General features: G+C 39.6%; 1 protein-coding gene across 5 annotated transcripts in view; it reads right to left on the bottom strand.

Moving 5' to 3' along the window:
• Nucleotides 1–24,519, bottom strand: part of LOC142836509 (EGF-like and EMI domain-containing protein 1) — a 626,698-nt gene that overhangs the window by 549,356 nt on the left and 52,823 nt on the right. For all 5 annotated transcript variants that reach the window (XM_075950806.1, XM_075950804.1, XM_075950805.1 and 2 more), the window contains exons 2-4: nucleotides 19,052–19,186; nucleotides 16,288–16,397; nucleotides 14,585–14,689 (exon numbers count right to left, since the gene is read on the bottom strand). In XM_075950806.1, the coding sequence (XP_075806921.1) occupies nucleotides 14,585–14,689; nucleotides 16,288–16,397; nucleotides 19,052–19,186 (350 nt within the window). The remainder of the gene's footprint in view (nucleotides 1–14,584; nucleotides 14,690–16,287; nucleotides 16,398–19,051; nucleotides 19,187–24,519) is intronic.

The following is a 24,519-nucleotide window of genomic DNA, read 5'->3' as shown; positions in this document are numbered from 1 at the left end:
TGAAGGGAAACTTTCTACTCCCCGGGGAAGATGGTTTGTCCTGATCAGTGTTTTAAAGCATGGGCAGAGTCAATGTCATGCCATATAAATAAATGCTGAAATGATTACAAGGAAAGCAGCGGTCATGTGAGTACAAAAATCGCCAACACCCATATAAGAGCCAGGTGGGTGTGACGGCCCTCCTGTCATTCCGGAGAACAGGAGACAGAGACTGATAATCCTTGGAGCAAGCTGGCTAGCCAGCCTACCCAGGCTAACCACAATAGTGAGCACTATATTCAGCAAGAGACCATGTTTCAACATATCAGGCAGAGAGTTATGCAGGAAGATGCTGGAATCAATACTCTCACATTCTGTCCTCCTCCCTCCCCTAAACATGCAAGTCACTGTTATACACATGTCATCATACATACATACATGCATGCATGCAAACATACATACATCTGCTCATTAATAGCACATACACATGCATAGATAAAGGGGAGAAGTTTAATTGGAGTAACTAGAAACATATCCATACACAACCCTGCAGACCAAGAAGGTAAAAGAAGAAAAAAAGAAACAAATAAATTGAAACAGTAGCCATATTAAGCCTTTCAAATTTAGACTGGACATATTTTCCGCTTTCTCCTGCATCTGTGAAGGTCGGTACATGGGCGTGCACACTTACAATGCGCATGAGCGATATCAAAAGTGCACCATGAGTGAGAACATTGAGTCTCGCCTACAGTCCCTGGCTGGTTCCATAGACGCATTTCACAGAAGACACAGTGGGAACCACAAAGACCACAGGAAAGAGGCCACAACAAAATCTCTTGGAGGTTTCTGTTCTGCCCAACCTGGCTAAGTCCTAAAGGACTAACTGAGGACACTCCACACACTGTAAGGAAATAGGACAATCTATTTCTAAACACGGGGAAACTTCCAAGACACTATTATTGGAACTAAGCGATGGGAGTCATGTGACATTTGGAAGGGTGTCTACTATTGTTGCTCTAATTTAATCCTTTACTATTCTTCTGTACTTCAATAGCACAGACTCGGGACAGGTACAGACATTCTTAGTCTCTGAAAAATATGATGTTTTACAAAGAATTCAAAATATTTTAAAGGTCATGAAATACTGGTGGTTTAAAGCTTTAGGACGTACTTGATCATTCCACTTAAAATTTCTCAACTATTAAATAAACTACTTCTGTGGCCAAAAATACATAGTGAAATATCTGCAAAGCAATTTGTGGAATAATTGAATGAATATATAAAACCTTCAAAAGAATAACAGAGCCATGCTCTGTGCAAATGCCATCATTTCAATGTCTTAACCCTCTCTTCCTGGTTTATTTTTTTCTTCTTAATGAAAGATTTCTTTATTCTTCTGCAATACATAAATGACCAAATTATGCAAGCCACTCTCTATAATTTTATGTTTAAACTATCACATTTGTTCAGCCTTTTTTTTCTGCTATTTCAAGAACTTCCTTGTTGATTGACCATAGAAATGTATTCTTCAGTCAGAAAGGAGCATTTGTCATCACAGAACACATATAAAATTTTAATCACAGCTTGTCGGAAAGGCAACTGCTCAGGCAACACTCATAGAAAACATTGTTCTTTTCCTTGCATTGTACTGTAGTCAAACAGGGAAATCTCTCAACGAGAACAGGAAAGGCTTTGAACTCCCTTTTCTTCGTTCACATCTTCATTTTCACATCATTCATATCCTTCCATTTGACTCAATCTTTGATTTGTTTCCTTTCAGTTTAATATTTTTCTTATTCCTTTCATGTTACCATTTGGCATCAGGGTTCCCTCTATCATCTATCAATGGTTTCAGCTCTTCCCCACAATTCTCTCAGTTAACCATGAATTGTCTTTATCTCATCAATCTTTAGAATCTTCTCTAACCCACAGCCAAATGCTCTTTATACAACTAAGGTATGTGAGCTTTGCCCGAATGCTTTTGATTCTTGGTAAGTATAAGTTACCATATCTAATATCGTACCTGAATATTTCTTTCTTTCTATACAAGAAGAAGTCAAGTGCTCAAGTCATGTGTATTCTCAGTCTTTACCCACATGGAAACCAAGGTGAATAGCATAGCCTTCCTTTGGTCTTCTAGGGAGCTTGGTACTGAAGTGCCACTTCAAGGATACCAAAATGACCATGTCCCTGATCATCGTGTACAATGAAACAGAATTTTCACATGGCCTGTGTACCTCTTTTCATATACATTAAATGATGTTTAGACTACTCAGAATACCTAATACGATTTAGATATTATATAAATGGTTGTCAGACTATATATATTACTTAGGTCATAAGTAGAATTTAAAAAATACCTTTATTCATTTTGTTACAAATGTTTTCAACCTTCACCTGGCTGAATCTAAAGAGCCTGCTGACAGGGGCTGCCGACTGCTTCCCCAACTCCACAGGGCCAACAAGGAAACCAAAAGGAGCGGCCCATGGGCTGCAAGGAAAGCGACTTTCTCTTCAGTATTCTTGGCATACTCTTCAGTCAGCTTAATTATTCCCACTTAAATCACAGATTTGCTTTGAACCTTCTCCAAGGTTGGACATAACAGAAGTATTTCAACATTTGTAGCAAATGCATGATCCTGGGAATGATTATTTGCGATAAATGAAAGCTCAGCAGAGGTCAGCACGACTCACAACAGAGCAAACTATGCCATCCTTTCTGCTGAAATGAAAAAAAATAGCCCCTGGTTAAGTTACATAAGTAAACCCTCAGTTAAATATTCTGTAGCATGCAGTCTTTAAAACCATTTTTAAATCATTCCAGCAACTTCAACAAATGTTTCCTCAAATGCAGGCAGGCTCTTAAAACTTCGGGTCTCAAGTGTTTTATTTTTCTCCTCCTCCATGTCCCCAGTCTCCAGCATTGTTCAGCTCCAACAGATTATAATAATGTTATTTTTGCACTCGCCTTCTGTGGTTTGCCATCTGATTCAATAAATGGGCGTGTTAAGCTATTACGTTCAGCCCACATAGGGATTCCAGACACCATTGTTCTTTCCCAATGATGAGGAAACACCTACTCCGTCCCCATCGGCACAGCTGAGCACAAAGATGCGCTATTTCATTGTCTCAGTGGCTCACAATCACAAGAAAACAGTGCAGATACCCAAAGTACTTCACTCTCGAACAAGAAAAGAGGATTTCCTTCTATAAAAGTTTAAAGCTACTGAGGCATTACAGAAAATAGTCTCTATAGGATACCGCTCTCAGCCTTCACGCAAACTGCAGGTATGGATGGTCAGGGCATCTATACAATCATCCTCAGATTTAATAATTGGCTATAGGAACTTAGGGAATTCATAAAAACTATTGTATTAGAACTAGCCAGGGGAAGCCATGCTAGGATAGAGTTTGGAGAAGTAGCAGAAGGGAAGTTCTTGTTGTCATTTCCCATAGTGGCAATGTGAATCAGCCTCTTGGGACCGTTGTCACCATATGGATAGTCTCTTGTAAAAAGGACAGCTCCCTCAAGACCCACTGTTCAAAGTTTCTGCTGGGGATCCATTATCCAGGGTGGTGATTATAACTGTCCACAGTGTTGGCGTCAGTCTCTAGTTTAGGACCTTCCTATGGTCACCCAAAGCCCCTATCCTCAGTTCAGTTATACTGTTCTTCTTTGTGGTGGGCTAAGAACCTTAAGTCAAGTTGGGTGTGTACCAAGACTGGACCTTGTTACATGATTAGCTTATCTGTTGACCCAAGGTCTCCAGTGAGAGAGATGAAGCTATCAAGTATATCATTCTAAGGCCGTAAAGAAAATCTCCCAGATGGGGAAGTCAAAGGGCAGAATGTTCTTGAAAAAAAGTTAATTTCTTTAACACACGTTATTAGTTTCTCGTAAATCTTTGATTAGAAGCACTTACCACTGATTTATTTCCTCATTACAGATGTACCTATGGCCTTTGCTATGTGGAAGGTCAAGAGGCACTTACTAAAACAGAGGATGAGAAATCTAGTTTATCAGAGAACATAAGGAGGCAGGGTCAGTAGATGTGGGTTTGGAATGCAACATGGCTCCTAGTTAAAAACAAACAAACACAAAAAAACAGACTTGGTGATGGTGTACAAAAAGAGGCAATACTAAAGAGAGAGAGTACCACCAAGTTCAAGTCCTTGCCTTTAGGTGGCGAGGCACAGACATTTTTGAACCTGGGGTGGATACATGAAGAGAAGCCTTCACAGCCCCCTTAGAGGCAGCCCTAGCACTTCCAGATTCTGCATTAACAACTGTCTGCTGACTACCCGACCAGACCTCTATCACCACTAACCTCTGCATGCCCAGAAGCCCATTAAAGAAAGAATCCAGGAGCAGCTACGGGTTATTTGTTTAAAGGTGCTTACTGGGGGAAGCGATGGAAATAATCTAATTGGAGAAAAAGAAAGGTGAATTATGGATAGCGATTTCCTCTGGAATGAAAGCATTTCATCTTACTGGGGGTGAGGGTGAATAATGGAATGTTCGAAGGGAGGTGAAAGATTCCATTCTACAGGAAAGCTCACAAAAGGTCCTCAGAGGTTACAGGATGTACCTGAAACGGATAGTTGGTCCCTCCCCTCTCAAGCACATACAATCTGGGAGTATTGAGAGACACTTTCAAAACAACTAAGCTGCCCACAAGAAGCAGAGGCCGTCCTTGACACCTGGAAGAGGCACAAACCAACTGAGACACCAGGAAAAGATGCTCTCCAACCTGTTGAGCTGTGTGAACATGCAATGTGCTCCATTTTTTTCAGCTTTCATGGGCTGTCACCCATGCTGGGGTAAGGTTTTGGTGATGCAACTATTTGGGCAGATCATTTCTGTTCCTCTAAAGAACCCACATAAAACTTGTTGGCGATTATCCATACTTTGGTCTGTTGTGGGTTCCCTATTTGGGGTTTGTGATACTCCATCACATCTCCCAGAGAATAGTACCAAACTTCAGTTTCCCAACCACCTGACCCTTCCAGTACACACAGAGGGGAGGCACACAGGACCTACCTACCGCAATCCCTGCTCATCCCCATTTACCTGTGGGATATTAATCTAAAATATGAGAGTTAAATACCCTGTTTGACATATTGGCTGCTAACGAACGTGAGCTGGGGGATTCAGTTACACTTTCTTTGTCTCTGTTATCTTGGTTCTAATTTGGCAATAATATAAACTCTTCCATAGAGTGGGTGGGAGCTTGAATGAGGTGACATATGGGAAAACACCTTGTGTGATTTTTTTTCACTACTGTATAAATATTCCATTATTAATAGAACAGATTTGGAAAAGTAGCTTTCTCTTGTGCTCTCTCTCTTGCTCTCCCTATCCCCTTCTCTTTCTTTGCCTATGTGTTATTTCTTTAAAACAAGAAGGTTCTACACGAAATAATAATGCTTTAAAATAGTTTCATTAAAAGTGCTTTATACCTATATGTTTTCACCCTTTTTCTTTAATTTTTGAGATTAATATAGCTACATCATTTTCTCATTCCTCTCTTCCTTCTCCTCCCTCCAAGTCCTTCTACATCCCCTTGACTTCTTTCAAATACATAGCTATTTTTAATTAAATGTTGTTACATGCATACACTACACACACACACACACACACACACACACACACACACATTCCTTTTGGGTACCTGAGAATCTATATGCCCTTCCATCAGAGTCACAGGTCACATTAGCATACTGAGGGTTCTGAAAAGCCCACCAAAGGAGCACACTAAAAAGAGCACATAACTCATTACTTCAAAGGCAAAGCTAAACACAGAAACTTCATTTCATCTTACATTTCTTAAAATACAACAGAAGGGGTGATTCAGAGAAGACACGCTGAGAAATATAGTACAGGAAGCAGAGTATTCTATTCATATTTTTAAGTATAATGATAATAAATTACATCATATACATTCAACACTGTATTTGCTTGACCTCTGCCTGGAGGACTGAGACATCATTGTATAAATAAATAAGGAAGATGGCATCTGCACCAAATGTTCTTGTTATCGAAAAGATCTTAGCCTTAGCACACATCACACATACCTCTAGTGTCAGTGACTGTCTCACTTCTCTCCTCCCTTAACCCAGTCCAGACCTGACTTCTGCCTTCTTCCTTAGGCTTCTCACCATCCTCTTCGTTTACCCTTTTAGGAAATCCACCGTTAAATCACACTTAAGTTAGGTGATTTGGAAGACTCTCCTATCTTAGGAATATCATGAAGATGGCAAACCCACCAGGTTCAGCCTCCTACCTACCATCCTTGTCCTCAGACGTGACAGACACACTTGAAGCAGAAAATATTGAAGGAAGTCATTCTTCTTTACCCAATGTAACATATTCTGACCATGTTCCAGTCATGTAGGAGTTTTAGTGACTGAATACCTTGCTCTCTCTCTCTAACACTGAGCACTCAAGCTTCTAAGGCAGAGGACCAGATACCCAGCTCCTCAGAACAGCATGACCAGACTTTCCTGTCAAAACTAGAATTTTATGGTTTCAAAAAGAGCTAGGCATGGAATTGCCTATCCAAACCAAGTGATGTTAGTGCACCTCTCATTCACTATCCTCGGAAACACATGAACGTGAGTAAAGTCTCCCCCACCACATCCATACCCACTTAGGAAAACATACTCATTTCGAACTCAGATACACTATCCCAAGGAACAGTGAATGTGGAAGGTTTATTTGTGCAATAAAAGATGTTCTCTTTGTTTCAGTCATTTCTCCTTTCAAACAATACACATTCTGTTCTCAGGAAAATGTAAGAGGGAGACCAGAGAGATGACTCAGCAGATAAGAGAACTTGCTGCTTTTGCAGGGGATCAAGATTCAGTTCTCAGGACCCACATGACAGTTCACAACCATCTGTGACTCTCCGTCCAGGCTCCTCAAGAACCAGACATGCATATAGTACATACTCATACACATAAAGTGAATGAATGAATAAATAAATAAATAGGTAGGTAGGCAGGCAGACAGACAGACAAACAGACAAACAGATAATGAGAGATTGATAGACTCGAGATATATTGCACACTTGTATGAAATAGTGAAGAATGAAAACACTCTTTAAAAATAAAATATGGTGGTTAAGCTCTAGTTAATATATTAAATGAAAATTTTTCATCTTATTTTTTTACCTGATTAACTATTGTGAGCTTGATTTAGTATAAGATAAAGCAAAAACACACAACTTGATTGCAAGCAGCAATAGAGTAAAAAATGATTATGTTTGGCTGGCTTCATGGAACAACATTTTCTTCCACTTTGGAATGTCACGGTCTTTCATCATATTGCTGCAACTTGTAAAGACATGTTTTTACACAAACTTCCCCGTCTCCTGTGGCATTGCATATTTAAACAGTTGTGATCTGTCCTGTCCACCTTGGCATCATTACGGACTGGGGTGTGACATTCACCCTCAATTGCCACACCTCCCACCATGACCTGCTTACTGTGTCAGTCTGAATCTGTTTCAGAGAAAACTATTCATTACGTTAGAACCATTTGCTTTCCTGTTTCCATAAGAACAATGTATGCTTTTTCAATAGCACAGGTCAGTGTATGTCTGTACAGTGAGCAAATCTAAAGTGAACACAGGAATGCACCTCAGACTTTTCAGATATGTTTCCCAGCATGGCTCCAGAATTAATGAGCCCATTACCAAAGCGGCAACAGCTTGGAAGCATGCCTTCAACACCTGAGTTCTTTGAAGGGCACTTCGTATGCAAACCATTCGTGTTTGTCTCCCCTGAACTCATGTGGAACTCCTGATTAGGAGAGGTTAAGAGCTGGGACCATTTGGATCTTTAAAAGGTGACTCTGGATCTGCTCTGGTGAACGAACCAACATATCCATGTGTGTGTAATCAATTAAGACTTGCTGGGTTAGTGGATTGTCTAGTTTAGTGGGTAATCTCTCATACTCTTTGTCTCTACACATGATGCTCTGTGCTTTCTGCAAGTGTGGTCATCACCAGACTTGGACCCGCACTCTTGAGCTGGAACCGTGGTCCAAAGTAAATTTGTTTTTTATTTTGATAATTTACCCAATCAACTAGTATGGTCTTTTGAGCAACAGAAAGCATTTTAAGATCTGGGTTATCGGTAAAATAAGAATACTAATGACACAGAATTGTGAGCATTTTCAACAAACACAGATGTATAAAGCATGCAGGACGGCTCATAAAACATGGCTCCTGGGTTACCCATCATTGTCATTATTATCAGCTTTCACCATGTTCTACTTCACCAGTAATTACACCCTGTGGACTCAAACAGCCCTGGATGGTGCTGTGCATTCTCCTCTGAGACTGTCATATTTGCAAACATCAAGTAATTACAATGCAGTCTCTTGTCAACTATGGCTTGTGATTGCTAACAATGGCTATTGAATGTACACCTATAAGCGTGCATCAGCAACATTCTTCTAAAGCTTTGATATCCAAATCCATGCTAGGGTAGAAAGTCCCATGAATGGAGTCCAAACAGTAGGCTATTCTCTTCCTTGGCACAAGGAAGAACATCAAATCTTAGTTTACTGTCCTCAGAAACAGCTTAACCAGTTCCAATAGCATGCATACCCATAGATAGTAGTGTTGCCACGCCTTTGTCTAGTTATGGGATGAAGACTGGTGACTTCAGTGCGGATAAGTTCATCCCTTGCTGAGAGCTTAGGGATCTAATACAAGGCATCTTTTACGTGACAGACACAATAAGCACAGATTTTAACTAGTGTAAGCTGCTAGCTCGTGTTAGGATTGTGTATCGATTTATCTCCACGATATAACCTGTCATTACTTCATTTGGTAGCGTCTGCTAGCAATGTTCCCTTCAGTGTGGCATTTTCAAGTGTTTTCAATTAATGATTTTTCCATTCTTTTCCAAAAATCACCTTCCCAGACTGATTTTATAATTCGCTTAAAAGAAGCCACCCACTTGCCTTAGCAGGATTTGCTCTTTGTAACCCCCCGCCACTTTTCTCACTCTCACCGCTCCAGCAGGCCAACTACTGAACTGAAGCAGAAGATGAAGGGGAAATGCTTGCTGAATTTCCCATGCTGCTTTGCAAAGCTGCTGCAATGAAACACCACAAACTGAGTTGCTTAAGAAAAAAAAATTCAATTTCTTCAGATTTTACTTTGTAAAATTAGGAAAATAATGCCATGTGTAGACAGCATGAGGATTAAGTGAAAATGTATTTCACACACGTGGCATATGACTGACTCAAGCCTTGGGGTTAGAACTGGGAGATCCACCTGTTGCCTCCTGAGGGTTATGAAGGTAACTCTCTCTGTTACCTCTCACCTCGCTTCTGGACATTTTTGGGAATGTTCGGTATTTCTTGGCATATACAACCATTGCTTTGATTGGTCTTCATTTTCTTATGATGGTCTCCCTTTGTGCATGCATCTATATTCAAAGGTTCCCATTTTATAAGGGTATCAGTCATACTAGATTTGATATGAACTCATTTTGCTTATTATATCTGTAGCAAGCCTATATCAAAATAAGATCACATTGTAAAGTACTTGGATTTAGGACTTTAATATAAAAAATGTGGCAACAGGGAACATAATTCAAACTATATAACATTGCTCAAATAAATAGTGTTCTTAAGAGAATTTCAACTGAAGAAAACCCCTGAGTCCAGTGTTCTATTATACACAGTCAATACAATTCCTTGGCTGGAACCTGCCTCGTGGTCAGCTGTGACTCAGTCTCCTCTGAGATTTGCTCAGATTCCCTAGTGTGAGAAGCAAGGCAACTGGAGCCTTTCCTTCTCTGAGGAGAGCTCCCCGTCTAGGGTCCTCAGGGCATCTATGGCAAATGAGAAGTGGTACAGCTTGGGTGACGCTTTTCAGCCTATAAATCACACATGTGATCCCTTCAGCCACTCACAAATAGCAAGCTGACATGCAGCACACAGCCACACTGAACATCGTCAGAAGGGCATCCCAGCTTTCAGGTTAAGCTAACAGGTTCTGAGGCCAGAACATTGTATGTGGAGATCTCATGTGTCCTACATCCTTGCTATTTGCTCATAGAGCCACCAGTATGACTCCATAGTACATAAAGGTGAGGTGAGAATACTTATTCATAGCCTTTAGATCACTGGTAATTTGATGTATATGAGATTCTGGAAATACTGTGGGAACACTGTTGGAACTCAGGAAGGCTGAAGTTTTTATTTATATCTTTAGAAATTAAAATGCTGAGGCTGGAATTAGAAGCACCTTCTTCAAGACAGCATAGATAGTCAACGGGGAGGCCCAATCTCAGCCTCAAACTGCCTGAAAACTTGACAGACATTATTTTAAAAACTTCTTATTTTTTATATACATCTAAATGCCACATTTAAAGGTGATACAAACATTTGTGGATTCTTCCATAAGTACAAGGAAATGGAGAAGCAACAAATGACGCTGCAGGTTCAAGATAGCCCAACTTGGGCTGGCGAGTTGACTCGGCCATTAAGAGTGCTAACTGCACAATCTCAAGGGTGGGAATTCAGATCTCAGCACATGAGGAATAATCCAGGCGTCCCATACAAGCTATCAACCAATTGTGAAAGAGACTGAGACAGGAGCAGTGCTGGGGCTTGCTGACTTCAAGCATAGATGAAAAGAAGTGAGCACCAGGTCCAGGGAGAGATACTACCTCAAGTGAATAAAGGGAAAAAGACAAAGAAAGATGTCCGATGCCCTTTTCTGGCCTTTGTATGTTCACATGCATGTGCACTACCACACACACGTGCACATGGTGGGGAGGTGTAGATAGATGATAGATAGATAGATAGATAGATAGATAGATAGATAGATAGACAGACAGACAGACAGACAGACAGACAGATCCTCAACCACAGGACTATATTACTCAGTAACTGAATTTGGCAACAGAGTTACGAAGAATTCTATCAATTAACCCTCTGTGTATAAAGTCTGAAAAACACCAGGTTTGGTTATAGGCTAATGGCATGATTTGGCCACTTCTTATGCAACACTCTCTACAGCCAAAAGAATTGTTGTTGTTTCCCCATTATCTACTACGTATCTTATGTCTGTGGAAAATATGCTAACATTTCTACCAAATTTCATAGGAATATTTTATACATCTCAAAGAACTGGCTGTATTTTGTACTTACAGGCATCTTTGAGAAACTTCTCCTCCCCTCTTGGTATGGCATGATGAACACATTCCTCTTTCTCTTAGGACACAACCATATCCCATCATGGCAATGGTGAGTTGCAGTATGATCGTAGAACTTCTGGTCTCTATCTCCCACCAGACTAAAAGGAAACCATTTGTTTTCACATCTGAGGTATTAGTGCACAGTCTGTTAGATAAATATTTACCAAGTGGGAAACTTGATTGACTGGCAGAGAGAATGAGCAAATGCATGCCTAACAAATAAGAAGCGGAGATGCCTACCATTAGCCACCCTGACATTTTGCTTGACTTCTGACCCAGAGGAAGGGAAGAGAGGTAGTAATGTGGGAATGAGGTGTGACTTTGTGTGTGAAGTTAATCAGTGCATGTAACTCCCAGCTCTCTCTGAAGCCATAATATTTCAGAAAAGAGGAAACTTCACTACCAGCTATCTAGTTTGATTTGCATGTGTTCAAACCTTCCATGTATTCCTTTTGATTTCTTTAATCAATCGTTATTTCAGAAAGCTTTTCATTACCTCCTTATTGTCAAAATTCATTTTTTTCATTCACCTTATGAGAGCCTGATTTTTTTCAAACGAGTTAGGTACATCAGCAATTTTAGAATCATTATTAACATCAAGTGTTGCTCTTACTTATTAGCACGGTCCCGCTCTCGCTAGGACTACAGTCTTTTCTCCACCTTAAGAAGGCCAAATGGCTTATTTTCATGTTCTCTCTTCCCACACACATTGGTAGCACCAACTTTACTCCAGGTGACAAACTCATTTACAGTGACCCTGATAATCTGAGACAAGCATCACATCTTTGGCTCTGAAGGAAGATGTGAGGATTCTATTAAAAGTAAACATCAAAAGAGATGCCCTATCATATGACAAAAGCATTTGTTCAACTATGTTCATAGCAGTATTATTTGTAATAGCCAGAACCTGGAAACAACCTAGATGCCCTTCAATGGAAGAATGGATGAAGAAAGTATGGAATATATACACAAAATTTGGAATAAATGTTTATCATTATCACTCAATAGTTAGTTTTTGTTTTTGTTTTGCTTTGCTTTGCTTTTTTGAGGCAGGGTTTCTCTGTAACTTTGGAACCTATTCCAGAGCTAGCTCTTGTAGACCAGGCTGGCCTTGAACTCACAGAGATCAGCCTGCCTCTGCCTCCCGAGTGCTGGGATTAAAGGTGTGAGCATCCACCACTCAATAATCAGTTAGAAATGTGTGTTCCACTGATGTAATAGACTACCATATAGCTATGTATGATTCAGTAAGTTTAGGGAAAGACGTAAAAAGGTTTCAATGGCAGGCAACAAAGGGAGAACACATTAGATGGGATAAAACAGAAGGACGTTCATTAAAAAAAATCTGTGTCTAATATGGTCTCCTGTGTACACACTTTTCATACCTGTGTGAACATAAACAAATATGATGGGATGTCCATCATGGTTATCTGCAGGCAGCAGCACTCCTGTATAGTTTTAGTTTGCTATATCATATAGACTAGGATTTTATAATAATTAGAATTTGTTAACGTTTTATCATTTGAGTGATTTTTATGTACAATTTCAAACATAGCGTTCAATTTATTTTACTGACATATGTGCATATATATGGGAGGGGGAAGATATCATGCATAAAAACTCTAGCCCCTAGAGAAGCGTTAGGTTAGGGGCCTGCCTCTCCAGGCTACAGTCAGCCTGCCTAGTGGGCTTTGTCCTGCGAGCTACACTTTACAAACAGCTTTTACAATCTGAACTTCTCATCCTTTAGAATTCAGTTAGTGTAATTTCCTCTTCATTGGGTTCTCCTCCTGTTTCTCAACTGCTTGATTTCCTAGAAAGTCTTAAAAATTTCTCCATTAAACCCACCTAGTTTATATAGTAAGGGGTGCCTCATTTTGATGAGGGAAATACAGTCCCAAGGAGAAGTCTAAACACCTACTCTCCGCGAATGAACCCCTTAGGGTTGTCAATTTTTTTTTTTTTAATTCAACAAGAGTCCTGTCATGGGAGAGGAACCAGTGTTAGAGTCTAAGGGAAGCATGTCTGGGCAGCAGTGCTGGCAGGGGCAGCAGGGAGTCCTGACGGGTATTGTGTATGTTGGTGTTATCCTGTGGCTCTGGAGACTTCGTGGGAACAAGACAAGCTTGTGCAAAAGACAATCTTTCTAACTACAAAAATGAAAAATTTGACACTTGAATTTCAGAGAGCACATTAATGATTTTGGTGTATGGCAGTTGGTAAGTTGGAATAATCAAAATATTCAAGTACCGGTGTAAAAGATGAAGAATAAATTAATCCAAGTATAAATGGGCTACTATCTTTACCATGTCTCTTTTATTACCTTTGCGTTCTGCAGCCTGATGTCCTGAAATATTTGCTCCACAGAACAATGCATTCATAAATCAATAATTAAGGTTTTTAAAGAAAACCTCTTGAACCAATAACATCTGTAATTCCCCATCACAATTATGAGCCAAAATAAGGAAGCCTTTAGTATCTTCTATTTTATTCAGAGACAAATAATTTGTTACCATGGATCCACGTGTGGCTTTGTTATTGTCGTTTCGAAAGCATTGGAAATTGTAAAGATAAATGCTATGCTCAGAGCCTCCATGGATCCCTGTTTTCAAGGGTAAGATCGCTCAATGTCGACTTTGTTTTAATTCATTTATTTCTTGAAAGGCAACCCAGGAAAAACTTTGGGAATGAATTTACGGGAACATCTCTGAAGTGGCCCATGGGAGATGAGAGCACTGTTCTTAATCCCAAGTGAGGAAGAGAAAGGGCACACGTGGTGGACCTCAGAAACTTTGTGCTTTTCCCTTCAGAAATCTGAGTGGTAGACACAAGAAAGCACATATACCATCTGCTTTAAGTGAGGTTTCATTCTGCAGGAAAGGTTCAATCATTGGTCATTCAGAAAACTTTCCACACAAGAAAATCTTATACGTACATATCCAGTGAGGGTTGAAGCCCTGAGAGTCACTCAAGCCTTATGAGTTTCAGGTTTTGTGATTTTCTTTTAAGGTAACAGGTAAAGGATCAGTCAAGTTCATGCTGATTGTATTTTGCTCATTTATAGAGCCCAGAGATCTCACAGAATATCATACCATAGCAGTAATTTCAAGCCATCCTCCATGAGAGACTTAACATCCTACCCTTTCTTTACAAAGTAGAACATCTTGTTCTTACAAGACCCTTTGAATGCCTATAGCAACAATTTACAACTCAGCTACAGAGCATATTTTAAGATGCATATTACACCATGGTTCTGGATTTCTGCTTAATGGCTCATATTCGGTGTTTACCAATTTCCAGACAAGTAATCCACCATGAGACGACCAGGACACAACAGCAAACAGTGTTGAATTGTGACAGAATGGTTCTGCTGGTGACTTACCATATTGACAGTGGGGTCCCTGAAACCCTTGTGAGCAGAGGCACCGTTGATCATCCCCATCCGAGCACTGCCTTCCACTAAAATGGGTTCCCAGAGAAGCCACAGCTAAAAGAAGTGTTCGAAGGAAGAATAGGTAGGGTCGAGAGAAAGAAAGGAAATCATCAGTATAAGTAGGCATCTTACAGTTAATACAACATGATCTTGAAATTTCCACTGCCCCCCCTTACACAGGAGGGTTATAGAAAAAAATTACTATTACTAGACAAGGGCTGACTATTAGAAGTCTTGCAGAATTATCTGTAGAAACTCTTCTGTAAATTTCGCAAACACACAGATTCTGAGAGCCCCTCTAGATGTACTTAATACAAATCTACCCTTTAACAAGAAACTAGGTCAATTGTGTTCACATAGAGACAGAAGTATCGGTAGAAAGAAATACGTGGATAAGGTGACTGTGTGGTCAAAATGATCTTTAAAACAACAACAACAATCAAACAAAATGCTAATATTTAACCAGAGGCAAAGAACTCGGGTAGCTGTTAAATAATAAATATGAATACTTTAGCTTAGAGCTGTCTGTTTTCTGTCCTTTATAACACAGTTCTGACGATATTGTGGAAAGATCTTTTCTATGATCTTAAACCAACCAGCCATGGTGACCTGAGTGTAAACACACTCTTGCCACTACACTTGACACTACCTGCTTAATATAGTAAGCCCACAACAAAACTTCTCCAATGTATTTTAAAAGCAGACAGCTCACAGGGAAAGGAGGCAGGATGCTGGCAAACTCCGTAAGGTGCATAGAGGCAGGAGATGAACTGTGCTATGATGCTGCGCTGATTAGACTCACAGATGTAATCTAAGGAACTTCCCAATCGCCATAGGCACATGATGCAGGTAAAGGGCTCACTAAAGGGAACCATTTCTCACAGCCCGGTGAGCTGTGGAATGCCACCAGTTCTCTGCCTGAGTGCTGTCAAACACCAGACTCCAAGGCTTCTGAAATCCCATCACCTGAGGCTTGGAAACAGAGTGCAGACCTCATCTTAAATAGCAAGCTGCCTCCAGAGCTCTGCAATTAATCATGACAAGCCCACGTTGAGAAATCCCATCTAGATTTAGTACAGTGATTTCCCTCTGGACTTTTGAATCAACTATGGATTATAAAGCTGATGATATAGGAAAGGGGAAGACAGCAAAGTGGGATGGACATCAAGGAGAGCCTTCCTGCTTTTAAATCGCCTGTCCTCTAAGTAGACAGAATATACTGGAGGTTCATTGGTCCTGACCCGCAACCCATCATGAAAATGGTTCACGGAAAGGCTTTTTATACGCATTTCCACCCACGTCACTCCTGAGTCCTTAGTCTAGAGCAATGGCCCTCAACCTATAGGTTGCAACCCTTCACAGGAGTCACCTAAGATCTCCAGAAAACACAGATACTACATTACAATTCATAACAGCAGCAAAGTTACAGTTATGAAGTAGTAACAAAGGTGATTCTATGGTCGCGGTCACTACAACATGAGGAACGATATAAAGGACCACAGCCACAGCATTAGGAAGACTAAGGACCACTGGTTTCAAGCAATGCTCTGAATTTGCAGTGCTTCTTAAAATGCCGAAGCACGACAGGCATCCTGTGGAGGAGGCAAAAGCATTCCCTGTTGCAGAACCTGGCAGGAAGAATTACAACTTACAGGAGAGGCATCCTGGCTCGTCATCCCATCGGCTCCAACCGGGACAGCATCTGAAGACTGTCTGATGTTCTGTGGTATACACCTGCCTGTAGACGGTGTAGTAGCGGGTCCTATGGCACACAGGATAGTAATCAGGAAACGTATCGTGCCTCTGATGGCAAAACTATCATTTCAAGGTTATTAAGAATTTCTCCCTTAGATTCAAATTCTGTTACATAGACTGGGAGACAGATAAGACATGGGATGGCTAGCTATGGGTGCACTTTGCATATAGCATACAACTACTACACCACACATGCAATCAGCATAAGTTTTAGGTATGGGTTGTGGAAGATTAAGAAGCATATAAGTGAGCTGAAGAGTTCTTGCAGAGGATTTCCAGCAGTTTATAACTGCCTGTAACTCCAACTCCAGAAGATCTGACTCTCTTCTGACCTCTGCAGACACTGCTTTCAGGTGCACACACACACACACACACACACACACACACACACACACACACACTTAAAAATAAGGCAATAATCTTTAAAGTATAAATGCAAAGTCAAAAGTTTCTTTGGGATGAAGCAAGTACAGTAGGAGATTATGTCAAAGGTCTCTCAGTGAGGAAGGACCAGAGCCTACCTGTCAGCTGGCTGCTGTATCACCCCATCTCAAAGCATGCTGATTTCCTTTCTATCAAACCAAATTCCTGTATGTGCTTTATCCCTGAAGTTCTAGCTCATTCTTTATCCCATGTCCTAGCCCAAATCCTTCATTATTCAAGGCCAACTTCTATTTCCACTTCCTTCAGATTCTCTCCTCTCTACATCAACCCTCTTTATCACTAGAGAGTTTATTGGCTTCAGCATTGTTTATCACATTTAATTATTCAACATCTTGAAATACAACAGAGAACTTCTGTGTATATCTTTCCAATCAGAATATGACTAGATGTATATACAAAAAAGGGGTATGTTTGGCAAGACATCAATTATTTTTTTTACATTGCTACCCCTCCAAATCAGTGCCACAGACAGAGCTGTTAAACTAGCGAGCTCTTGAAAATAAACATGTGAAGCCCGTGACACTTAGTCATGTTTGTTCTTCCCGCATCTGCATGGCTGAAGATAAACATGTGAAGTCTCTGACACTTAGTCATGTTTGTTCTTCCCACAACTACAAGGCTGAGGATAAACATGTGCAGCTTGTGACATGTAGTCATGTTTGTGTCTCCCACGTCTAAGCCTCTACACGGCTGAGGATTTTCTTTGGGTCAGATTACTATCTACAACAATTAAACCACATTGGGACAATACAGAAAATTTAAATGAAAAACCCTTTTCAAAAATGATTTCCAGGACTGGAAAAATGCCTTAATTGATGAAGGGCTTCCCCTCCAATCCAGTGACCCCAGTCTAATCTCTAGAATATGCATAAAGACTGGACTCAGTAGTACAGATGTTTATAATGACAGCCTCCCAGGGAGTTAATGGGAGGCATACACAGGAGATCTAGAGCATCACTGGGCAGCTGAGTCAGTAGTGAACATGAGAGACTTGTCTCAAACAACATGGAAGGCAAGAAGCAACGCCACACACACACATTCCTCTAATCAATAAATCATATATACTACAAGTATGTCTACAGAGACACACACATTCATCTAATCAATAAATTGTATATACTAGAAGCATGTTTCCTGCCTAGGTTTTGTGATAAATTCACTGCCACTGGTTTGTAGCAACACACATATTGAGTTAGGCTACATGTGTAAACTCTTTTCTGTACTTTTCATGCTATCCATGCATGCCATCATTTTCCAGCTTTGCACACTAAAATACAGAGAAATACTGAGTTTAACTTAAAGCCATGAAATAAGCAATAATTAGGAAAACTTTTCTGACTTAACTGACATTTATATATTCTCAATTTAAAACAACACCCCAAAGAGTACTAATCTAAAGGATAAATATGTATCTGTATGCATATGTACACAATATAGTAGGTAGCTGTAAATCATTTAGTCGTGTATTATAACTGTCACCATGGTTGTACAATAGCAAGATGAGTTATTTATAAACACCCTAACTTTTCAATGATGATAGTAGTATTAATAAATTCATTAACCTAAAACCATAATTTATTGTTAAGATTTATCATAAATTTAGATTCATTTGAATCATTTTCATAAAATCCAACCCAATACCCAATAGCAAACACTTCTATCAAGAGGCTCTTAGATGTTTTGTGAAACTATTTCAAAACTTTAAAAAAAATGATGAAGCCTGGACTCTTAGAAAGCATTATGGACACTTGCTTTTCTCTCTTCTTACAGCCTGCTGGGTTGATCCTAATTCAAAGGCCATGAGAAAGTTAAAGAATCTGTGGGTTTCAAAGTGCTCCAGAGTGACAAGGGCAGGTCAGATGCTGCTTCCCAGCTGTAGAAAGCCTGGATCAAGTCGAGCTAAATTTAGCAAACCAACACAATATTCCTTGTTTCTGCCATCTTTCTGATCTTTATCTTTCAATGATATATCATATCCTGAGGTAAAATTAGTGTCTATAACCAAAAATAGTTCACACATAAGCAAGGTCTAACATAAGTGTCCATCCGGTTACTGAAGGCTGCTATCTATGTAAGTGTGAATGTTCTTGGTAAGTTTGCCTTTGCCCTCTACTTAGTTACCCAACCAACTACAGTGTATGGGAAAAGGCATTTAGGAATAGGTGAAGCTTCTTGTTTCAAGTTTTAGTAGTTACATGAGTAAGGACATCACTTTACCTTCTTTCATAAGCCACACACCACCGTGGGCCTGTGCAGCCTTGTTTCCAGAACTTGACGGTGTCTATGAAAGCTTGGGTGCATGGGCGTGACAGTCTTACCACCACCAGCTGCTCCTCCTTGCAGACATTTGGCCTTCACAAAGGGAGAAATGCACAGTTACACAAGACGAAGCGAGCAGGGTTTCTGTAAGAAGCATGGGTGCTAATTCATCCATTTTCCACAACACATTTGTAATGGCATGGGAAAACATATACAGAAAGTAACAGGCAAAAATACAGGCAATGTTTGGAGGAGTTCAGTCTCCATGACAGTGTACAATTACCATGTGTCAATTAAGGTAAAAAATAGTCTACAATATCTGGGGACAGGAAGAAAGAAAACTGTAATCGATCTTGAAGATCAAAAAACTTTTAGAGATATTCAAGTTGTTATATTCCCATTGATTAAGATAATTGAGTTGTACATTAAGTTCTGAACTCTTTTAGAGCCAAAATTTAGAAAGAAACAGAATGTCAAAATTCTCAAAACCCATGAAGAAAAAGCAAGCCAATTCATTACAGAACTTTAGTCTTTCCTGGAAATCAATCTCTGAGCAATATTCTGCATCCGTATGTTTAATTTGATTTCATATGTAATATGATGCTTGTTTAAACACAAATAAGTTTCAATCTCCCTATCTGAGTTTGCTTCCTGCTTCTGTGGTAAAATACTGACCTAAAGCAACTTGAGAAGGAAAGGGTTTATTTGGCTTAAAGATTACAGTCCATCACTGAGGGAAGCCGGAGCAAGAACCCAAGGCTGGGACCTGGAGGCAGGAAGTGAAACCCTGGCTCACTTCTGTCTTCCATTCAGTTTGCCCTCCTGCACAGAACCATCAGCCTCCAATAAGCTCCACCCTCCTCCACCAATCAGCAATCAATGTGATGGAGGCGATTCCTCAACTTGAGGTTCCATTTTCCCAGGTGTGTCAAACTGTTAATGAACAAATGTTACACCACCCCATTACAGGGCAATTGCCTTAAAGAAGGTTAATCCAGACTCACAGGTACACTTGCTGTGTACCTATACACTGATAACCCACCTAGAGTACCAATAATATTTAGAATCTTTTGTGATTTTTAAGAATGCTTTTGGTGACTGATGTGGGATATCCCTCTGTATGATGTGAATATGTTTTATTACCATTGGTTGAAAAAGGAGCTGCTCTGGCCTATGGCAGGGCAGAATATAGCTAGGCAGGAAAACTAAACTGAACGGACGGAGAAGGAAGGTGGAGTCAGGCAGATGCAATGTAGCTGCCAAAGAAGACAGATGCCAGAAACTTACTGGTAGGCCATAGCCTCATGGTGAAACATAGATTAAGAGAAATAGGTAATTTTAAGCTGTAAGAGCTAGTTAAAAGTATGCCTAAACTATTAGTCAAACATTGATGTAATTATTATAGTTTCTGTGATTATTTGGGTCTGGGAAATGAATGAGCAGTCTCAGTCTCCAGGTGACAAACAATTTACTAGCTCAGTGCAGTCTTCATTTAGAGTAATACTAATGACAGTTGCAAGTTAGGCAAGTCACTCTTGCTTTTGATGCCTGCAGTATCATTTACAGGCTCCATACCAGCACAAGCTAAGGATGCAAAAGATAATCCAACCCTGGTGTTCCTTTCTTTGGGAAGCTGACATTCTGACTTAGTCTTCCCTACTCATAATCTCAGAGCCTTTGTGACTACTCACAGTCAGCCAAAAGTACAACGTGAACTCTATTTAAGTTGCTGCAGGAATGTCCTAAAAATTTCTGTGAACTTTCCTAGGAACACAGAATTCATGTCTAAATGTATGCCCCACACATAACTCAATGACAACACCTTAGTTGGCCACAGCTTCCATTTTTCTCACTGCTTTCTGTGGCTCTAAGTCTTGTCAACTGATTTCTCTTACAGCCCATTTCTCACACACATGTACATTTCTAAAAGGTGATTGTTTAGGTTTGTAATTGCCAGTTTCACCTAAATGCTGTAAGGATCATATGGAATTTCATTTATGAGTTTGCATAGCACATTTTAATATTTAAAATAAATACAATGAGAGCAAAGTAAGTATAAAAACTGAACCTAAAATATGTGTTCATGAAATCATCAAGAATTGGAGAGCAAGACTAAAGAAAATCTTAGTTTTTAAAAATCTGATATTATAGAAAATAAAAGCATGTCTGTATATTATATGTATTAGTTTAATATATTTGTGTCTCTATATACATTGCCACATGTATATAGAGACACAAATATATTAATATGTATACATGAATACAAATACAACTTTATTCAGTCTTATGTGATTTTTGTGAGCCAAGCAAAGATAGTTTGTTTTGTCATCAACAGTGTAATATATTACACAAGATCCCACATTGAATTCCAATGTACAATCTCTTTATCTATCGGTCCAGCAATGCACTCACTTAAAAATCCTTATTGTGTACCTATACACATAAATATTGTTTCAGAAGCATTCCACAAACACAATTTTGGGTATAAGTCTTCTATAAAAGCACTGACGAGGAAGTGATGAACTGATACACAGAAGGACTAACCAGTAAAGGGCACAGCACCAAAACACTCAACAGTATAAATAAACTGCCCTTAAAGATAATTAGGGAGGCCGGGCGGTGGTGGTGCATGCCTTTAATTCCAGCACTCGGGAGGCAGAGGCAGGCAGATCTCTGTGAGTTCGAGACCAGCCTGGTCTATAAGACTTAGGACAGGAACCAAAAGCTACGGAGAAACCCTGTCTCGAAAAATAAAAAAAAAAAAAGATAATTAGGGAGCCACACTAATTCCTCTCAGAGCTTGGTTGAGGGCAACTCCTTCTTAATATTTCAAGCCAAAGCATAAATGAGACAGATCCAGCTTTTAGAAATTACATCAGCTGTCCAGTTAGACTTAAATTGGTAAAAGAAAGGGTTTTCCCCAACATGTCTGGCAATATTAATTTCTAACTAAATCATTTGCTTGTCTAAGATTACCTGTTACCATCTAAAATATAAGTCACCAACTTCAGACTAAATCAAATCATTATTATTATCATCATTATCTAAGGTACCTCCTCCATCCCTAGCAGAATCCCAGGTTCCTTTCCTGTGGGATAATGCTCTTTTACCCTTCAAATATTTGTTTCTCTTATTGGTTTAATAAAACACTGATTGGCCAGTAGCCTGGCAGCCAGTATAGGTGGGGTAACCAAATTAGGAGAATTCTGGGAAGAGGATCTGGTAGGCTCTGTTTGCTAGGGGTGAGCAGAAGCGTGGCTCCTTTAAGAGATGCTTCCTGAGGCAGTGTTAGCAACAAAAACCTCATAGCTCTTTTAAGAGGCCCTGCCACCGAACACTTAAATGGTATTTATGAGCAGCCACTGGTATGCTTCTTGATGGTGGCATGGACCTAGTAACTCCACTGAGTTATGATTTTTTTTTTTTAAAAAAAGGCTCTCATCGGTACCTCCACCATGAAGCTAGACTCTCAGCAAGTCAAAGAGTGGGGCAGATTCAGCTGCCAAAGCCATAGCTTTAATCCCAGTAATATCATTTAGTAAATTAAAGATTGATGTGGTCAGAATAAATATATATAGTAAAGACAGATTCAGAAAGAAAAAAAACCTCTAAATGCTTTAGAAAGTCTTTAAAATATACACAGGCTTGGAAAAGAAAAGAAAAAGGATAAAGTACTTAAAGAAAGAAAAAAAATTAGGAAATTGGTTGGCTGTGGTGGCACACGAATCCCAGGACTTGGGAGGCAGGGGCAGGTGGATACCCATGAGTTCAAAGGCATCCTAATCTACAGAACAAGTTCCAGGACAGTCAAAGATACACAGAGAAACCCTATCTCAAAAAAAAATTAAAAATAAAAGAAATAGAGTTTATAATAAAGCCATGCAAAGATGAAAAATACACAGAGAATCTGGTAACTTGTATATAATTGTGTTGTCTTTGAATTGTTTGATTTTTGAGGCAGGAGCAACAGCTGCTAAAGGACATTTGATTATAAATGCTGCTGGGTTAATCCAACCTACATATTTTGAAAATGCCTTGCCTTCAAAATTTAAGTCAAAAGATATGTTCCTTTAGAGAAGAGTTTATGCTTTTGTTTCCACAAGAAATGAGAAGCTGTGGATTCATTCTGGGATATGAAATATGAGGTTTGATCAAGGAAGATCTCCTGAAAAGTCTCCAATAGGAGCAACATTTCAGAGCACCACTGTTGCAGTTTCCTCTGAGTACTATATCCAGAGTAGTCTCAAGACTATTACTGTAATAGACCAAGTATCAGCCTTTCAGACTGCACCATCTTGGAAGGTCCTTAGAAAAGGAAAGAGACAGAAATGACCGTTTATAGCATGCTGAAAGTTTGTTTTGAGACATTATTCTCCTTCACTACTCACTGCTTAACTCAGCACTGTCTCTGCCTAGTTCTGCATGCACACGTTAGTGAGTCCTCAGGGAGCACCAACATGCCACTGCTGGGCCCTCCATACATGCTCTGGTGTACCAAGAGACCTAACTTTCTTTCCAAGTGTCCCGGCTTATCATTATTATTATTTTTATTATTATTTCTTGAAATATCTTATCTAGGTTTTACAGATGTCTCACAAAGTAGAACTTCCATATACAGTCTAAAAAATAACACTTTCATAAATTTCTAAATTCTTAAGTATATTTTTTACTCTGCTCTAAAATATTAACATTTTCAACTTAGTTCAATAGGTTGTAACCAAATAAAGGACTGTATCATTTTGTCTTTAGGGGGATCCAGTGATCAAGATATAAATATCAGTTAGTGAAGAGAAAGGGTTTAGAACAGCACTTGACAGATAATCCGTGCTTAGCTATATATTAGGTGTAGGTTTTTAATAACCTGAGGATAAATTTCTCAAAGAACCTACAATCTACAAAATTTAATTTTTACATCAGTACTAATTTGCCAGGCAGTGAAACAGATGAAAGCGGATAATGTGTCATTTTCTTTAAAAGAAAAACTTAAAATGACACTTCCTCATGAAAACACTAATTAAAATTAATAAAAAGACACCACACTGCTGCTGCTGCATCTGACCCCCGGTCCCCTTAGGTATGCACGAGCCGGCACTCTTTAATATTGTGACATAAGTGGGGGGCAGGCACTGCCTTTTCTGCTTCCTAAGCTGATAGGAGAGTATTCTGGAGTCAACAGATAAGAGTGTAGTGATCTCCAGAGCACCTGAATAACCGAGTATCCCAACGAGGGTGTAGAAAGGATCTTCATGCTTCTGAAGTCTATTACTGTGTGTACTTCCCTCTTTGTTGGCATGAGCTGGATCTCTCTGCAGCTGCAAATTAATTTCCTCTACTCCCTAAATGAATTACACGTAACAGTTTCTAAAAATGACTACAGCCATGAAAGTCATTTTCACTTAATAACTAACTATTAATCTCATATTTCT

This window comes from Microtus pennsylvanicus, chromosome 16, assembly GCF_037038515.1.
Source record: "Microtus pennsylvanicus isolate mMicPen1 chromosome 16, mMicPen1.hap1, whole genome shotgun sequence".
In the NCBI taxonomy this organism is placed as follows: domain Eukaryota; kingdom Metazoa; phylum Chordata; class Mammalia; order Rodentia; family Cricetidae; genus Microtus; species Microtus pennsylvanicus.
This window is presented reverse-complemented; position numbering and strand designations above follow the sequence as displayed.